At 41.8% G+C, this 6,093-nt stretch overlaps 1 protein-coding gene and 1 long non-coding RNA gene across 2 annotated transcripts in view; both read left to right on the plus strand.

The window, feature by feature from the left end:
• Positions 1-3,353, plus strand: part of LOC147668990 (uncharacterized) — a 37,737-nt gene extending 34,384 nt beyond the window's left edge. Inside the window, exon 3 of the long non-coding RNA XR_015303759.1 lies at positions 2,603-3,353. This is a non-coding gene — a long non-coding RNA (uncharacterized LOC147668990). The remainder of the gene's footprint in view (positions 1-2,602) is intronic.
• A 488-nt stretch (positions 3,354-3,841) lies between these two features.
• LOC147668991 (uncharacterized) lies at positions 3,842-5,881 on the plus strand. Its single transcript, XM_086948304.1, has one exon. It carries the CDS (start codon positions 4,010-4,012, stop codon positions 5,879-5,881), a length of 1,872 nt encoding a protein of 623 aa, XP_086804430.1. The 5' UTR covers positions 3,842-4,009.
• The last annotated feature ends 212 nt before the right edge of the window (positions 5,882-6,093 follow it).

A 6,093-nucleotide genomic window follows, 5' to 3' on the forward strand; every position in this document is an offset into this window, starting at 1 on the left:
AGCATAGTCCCAAGGGATCCAGAGAATTGTAGATCAACTTCCTATAGATGGTTGAGATTGCTTTTTCGGTCAGGGGATTAGTTAGCAGCTGGTCCTCCAGTGGGGATGCCTCAGGCAACTTCCCCCCCCTTCCCAGATGTTACCCTGCAGAGCGTGACCCACCTGCAAATGTCAGAACCGTTTTTAGTCGCCTAATTCATACCAACCGGACCATCGAGTTGCACCTCCACCAGCAAATGGTCTGAGATTCCCCCTGCTATGTGTGTAGCGGCCCTAAAGTCATCTTTATGGACAGTCCGGGTGAAAAGATAGTGCAGGCATGCCAGACTACCATGTGCTGCAGACAGGTGCGTCCAGTTCTGATACCCTCTTGCGCTCTGGGGGCATTTATGAGTATCATGAATATAGTATAGGGTCAGTTCTGTCACTCCAGTTACCCCCAATGCGTGTATGCTCTGTCGTAAGTGTCTTACCCTTTCACAGGATGAGTCAGTCTTGTCTGGGTCTCTTTCCTGTTTCCCGACATTTGAATGGCACCTCCGAAGACTCGCGAGAGCAGTGACCCACCAGCAGGTTTTGTGGAGCGCTTTTGTCCTGGATATAGTGCTGCATTCAGTAGGGCACCCACTCTCTTTTCTTTGCAGTTGCCTGTAGATCAGCAGTCCCAAGGTAGCAAGTCACACCTGGCCTGTCTGTAAGTGCAGCCCCCTCTGGAGGCCTGACCATCAGCAATTGAGCCCACATTCAAGTCAGTAGATTCAGACTTTGTTGTGTTAGGAATTTGGCAAATGCAACCTTGAATGGGCCTGTTGGCAGCACACAATCGTCCTACTGGACCTCAACAATCATGTTGTCGTAGAGTTTTATTTTCTACCTTGAACTGTTGGGAGAGTCTTGGCATCCCTCAGACTAGCTGGTCTTGCTGGATGGCTTTCCGGCTCGCCCTACAGATAACGAGGATGTGTCGGACCTTGCTTCTTCCAGGACAGCCTTGTCCTCCTGCTGGATAGTGAAACTCCCTTCCTTTTCTTACCAGACAGGCAGGCTTCTAGGCAGACTTCTAGGCTCTTGTGGACAGTTACACAGCTTTTCCATTAAGTAATTCAGCCTACAGGTGATGTCCATTCAATTTTGATAAACTGTCAGGCTGACACCATCCCTGGTGCCACAACAGGCACCTGCTTACTTTGTAGAGCACATTATTCCTTGGTAACAGAGAACTTTGAACTCTGGTATAAATGAGGGAAAGATGGTCCCACTTGTATACACAACTGGCAGACAGGAGATGGTGTTTACTCTGTCGCACTCTTACATTGCATTTATGCTACGCACACCAACACCGTAAACATGCACTTGATGTTATTGCAAAGTCTGGGCACAGGTATAGAAATGGAGCATTACATGGGTGTGTCAGTAGAAAGCCACTACACTGACCACGATGCAAAGATCTAATCAGGCTATTGATCCTTACAACAGGGTGCATTGCCACCACCGCTCTAGCTGTTAAACACATGACAGTCCTCTGCCTTAAATGAGGGCACACTTGGTGTGACCCTCCAGGTCACAGGACCGGTCCAAGATCTCTTATAGCCCCTTGTTAGAAGTTGCACAGTACTGGGGTGGCAGAAAAATCTCATGTAATTGTTTTGTGGTAGATTTATCCCAGTAACGTGCAGTTACAGTTTTGACGCAATGTACTGGGGAGTTGCCACGAGGAACAGATTCTTCTGCCTTTCAAACCACATGCCATTCACTATTTCATACTGTTTTTCTGCTTTCATTTACCACTTGTTTTAAGCAGGAGGTAGATATATGCATGTGGTTGGTTGGGGGGGGGGGGAGATGGGCGAAGCAGGGGAGGGAAGGGGAAAGATATTTCTAACAGAGGGAAGAATTGTGTGTTTCCCCCAGTTTGTAAAAAAACAGCATGAGTCTTGGCTGCTTCTGCTGCACCGAGTCTTGTGGGTCTTTTCAGTCTAATTTTTCTGTCTGGAAAAAAATGGTGTCCTGTTTCTCTAAATCCAGGTGCAGAAAAGCCTAACGACTGATAATCAGGTGGAATAAAATGAACACATGAAAGTACTCCTTAATTTCATTGCCCTTGATTCATACTCTGGACCATAGTTGAGAGATAGGTCTAGGCATAGTCCTCGCAACACACAATAGATTTGCGTGCGGCAGAGGCCAGAGCTCAAAAGTCAGGATACCAGATACAAGTAGGTGGTAACTCAGGGCAGCGGGAAACGCCTGTTGTCCGTGGAGGGGAAATTCCCATCCTAGAAATCTACATTAAAAATTAATTAATAGTATTCTATTTTCAATATCTTTTTGGTGCCAGTCCATATGACTTTAATGTCTGCTTTTGGGATTCTATGTTACAAGTCTATAGGGTACATGTATCCTTTCTGAGCTTAATAAAATGTTGGAAATTCTACAAATCCTCACTCCTAGATCCAAGTACTCTCAGGCTACCATTCTACACTCTGCTCGGTCTGAAGAACAGCTCAACACTTTCAAAATTTTGCAACTCTGCTTTGATATGGCTTGTAAATTATTTTTGGGGATATTTACATGTATTAACTATTTAATTTTAATACTATAGGTGATTGAAATTACGGACGAAGAAAGCAAGATTTAGCACCAGCCAACTGAATGTTAGTGCCATAAGAAGGATTATTTTGAAAAACTGAAGGACATCCAGCATTCTAAGTTTAAACAATTTCCAAAATCTAGGTGTGGCGAGGAAGTGGGAGCTGAGGAAAGTACTATACCTGTAAGTGAAGTCTCTAATTTTGCATTTCATTAACCCAGAGCAAAGGCATATCTGTCCACACAGCATCGGAAATAGTGCCAGAAAGACCAATCACAACGTCCTCATCTGAAATATTACCAGAAAGACAAATTGCCTCAGCATGACAGAATAACGTTCATCTAAAGCACGCATGATCTAAAGCATCATGTAATTCAAGAGAGGAAGCACACACTGCATAAAAGAAAGATATAACAAAAGGTTTCTTCTGCAAACCATCAAAAAAAAGACACTGAAAGAAGACTCCGAAGCTGACACGCTAACAACCAAAAGATTGGAAAATCACCTTTGTTCAACAACTGTTTTTAACCAGTTACGCAAGTTTGAGACTATCTGCCTCGGGATATAACACCTCGACCCACTCTGCTCACTCTGGCGAAAACGTTAAAAATTCACCACTTTATTGTGTTGTTCATGACCATCTCAGATTGTTTCCTTTTTATTGTGTACTGTTCTGTAATTCTATGTAAATCACCTCAACCTTATCTGTTGTGCAGGAGTGATATTTAAAACTGTTAAATATCAAAATGGATTAAATGAGCACCGTTGCGCTACCTAATGTAAATAAATCCTTGTCTTCAGAACTACAATCCTTAACCTTACACCAAACACAGAACGGGTAAAAGGAACTGATGTTCTGCGACTGATGAGCCACAATATTACTGTGCATGTTCTAATGTTCTCAGTTACTACCATTATGCCAGTGCAAAAAGGTACTTCTCAGTTTAATCATTAAATATCAGACTAACACCTTATCACTGCATTGCTAAGAACCTATACAAATAGATTTGAGAAAAACTTCAGTCACAAAATAAGTTGCTGCCGGATAGGCTATAACCAAAAGACTGTTATCTGCTACAAACATTTCAACCGGTGTTACAGGGCTGCATCCAGACATATTTTGCTCAATTCAAGTGTTAAGAAGATTACACACAATATCTTTTAGAGATAAATGCTGAACATTATCTAAACAAGCCCGACTCTAAAATCAGGTTCACTCTTACCGTGGCCCTATAAGCAAGAGAAAACTAAATGTAGAGATATTAACTCTAGTAATACACATTTTAAAAACACGGGCTGTGAGAACAATTTCAGTGTTCAAACCCGCCTCAATCAAAGCAAAATAACCCAAGTTGGGGAAAAAGTTACCTGTGCCAAAAAAGATTCAGCCATAAATCTCATCTCACTGAATTTGAGAGAATGCACACTGGGAAAATCCTCTCTCAGTGCTCAGAGTGCCAAAAAAGTTTCAGCAGTAAATCTAATCTCACTACGCATATGAGAATCCACACTGGGGAAAAACCTTATCAGTGCTCTGAATGCCAGAAAAGGTTTAGTTTCAAATCGCAACTTTATCGACATGCATTAACCCACTCTGAGGAAAACCCTTATCAGTGCTCTGAATGCCAAAAAAGTTTCAGCAGTAAATATTATCTCACTGAACATATAAGAATCCACACTGGGGAAAAACCTTATCAGTGCTCTGAATGCCAGGAAAGGTTTTATAACAAACAACGTCTTTCTCAACATGTAATAACCCACTCTGGCGAAAAACCTTACCAGTGCTCTGAATGCCAGAAATGTTTCAGTCAAAAATCCAGTCTCACTCAGCATAGAAGAACCCACACTGGGGATAAACCTTTTCAGTGCTCTGAATGCCAGGAAAGGTTTGGTAACAAAGAAAGTCTTTCTCGACATGCAATAACCCACACTGGGGACAAACCTTATCAGTGCTCTGAATGCCAAGAAAGGTTTTATAACAAACAAAGTCTTTCTCGACATGTAATAACCCACTCTGTGGAAAAACCTTACCAGTGCTCTGAATGCCAGAAATATTTCAGTGAAAAAAGAGACCTTACTGTACATACAAGGACCCACACTGGGGAAAAACCTTATCAGTGCTCTGAATGCCAGAAAAGGTTTTGTAAAAAACAAAGTCTTTCTCTACATGTATTAAGCCACACTGGGGAAAAACCTTACCAGTGCTCTGAATGCCAGAAATATTTCAGTAAAAAAAGAGACCTTACTGTACATACAAGGACCCACACTGGGGAAAAACCTTATCAGTGCTCTGAATGCCAGAAAAGGTTTTGTAAAAAACAAAGTCTTTCTCTACATGTATTAACCCACACTGGGGAAAAACCTTACCAGTGCCCTGAATGTCAGAAATATTTCATTAGAAAAATAGGACTTATTATACATATAAGGACCCACACTGGAGAAAAACCTTATCAGTGCACGGATTGCCAGAAATGTTTCAATACCCAACCTGATCTCGCTCGGCATAGAAGAACCCACACTGGAGAGAAACCTTATCAGTGCCCGGAATGCCAGAAATGTTTCATTGACAAAAACAGTCTCACTCATCATATAAGAACACACACTGGGGAGAAACCTTTTCAGTGCTCTGAATGCCAGAAATGTTTCAGTGTAAAAATCAGACTCACTAAACATACAAGAATCCACACGGGGGAAAAACCATATCAGTGCTCTAAATGCCAGAAAAGGTTTTGTAACAAACAAAGTCTTTCTAATCATGCAGTGACCCATTTTGTGGAACAACCTTATCAGTGCTCTGAATGCCAGAAATGTTTCAATGAAAAACGCAATCTCACGGTGCATGTAAGAACCCACACTGGGGAAAAACCTTATCAGTGCTCTGAATGCCAGAAATGTTTCAGTTTAAAATATAGTCTCACACAGCACATAAGAATCCACACTAGGGAAAACCCTTATCAGTGCTCTGAATGCCCAAAACATTTCAACAGTAAATCACTTCTAACTGCACATGTGAGATTCCACACTGGGGAAAAACCTTATCAGTGCTCTGAATGCCAGAAAAGGTTTTGTAATAAACAAAGTCTTTCTAATCATGCAGTGACCCATTCTGTGGGACAACCTTATCAGTGCTCTGAATGCCAGAAATGTTTCAGTTTAAAAAGTAGTCTCACACGGCACATTAGAATCCACACTGGGGAAAAACCTTATCAGTGCATTGAATGCCACAAATGTTTCAGTGAAAAAAGACATCTCACACTGCATATAAAAACCCACACTGGGGAAAAACCTTAGAGGTGCTCTGATTGCCTAAAACATTTCAACCGTAAATCACTTCTAACTGCACATGTGAGATTCCACACTGGGGAAAAACCTTATCAGTGCTCTGAATGCCAGAAATGTTTCAGTGACAAAAGAAGTCTTTCTCGACATACACTAACCCACACTGGGGAAAAACCTTATCCATCCTTGCTCTGAATGTCAGAAATGTTTCAAAAACATTCGAA

The sequence above is a fragment of the Lissotriton vulgaris genome, unplaced genomic scaffold (genome assembly GCF_964263255.1).
Source record: "Lissotriton vulgaris unplaced genomic scaffold, aLisVul1.2 SCAFFOLD_4458, whole genome shotgun sequence".
Classification (NCBI taxonomy): domain Eukaryota; kingdom Metazoa; phylum Chordata; class Amphibia; order Caudata; family Salamandridae; genus Lissotriton; species Lissotriton vulgaris.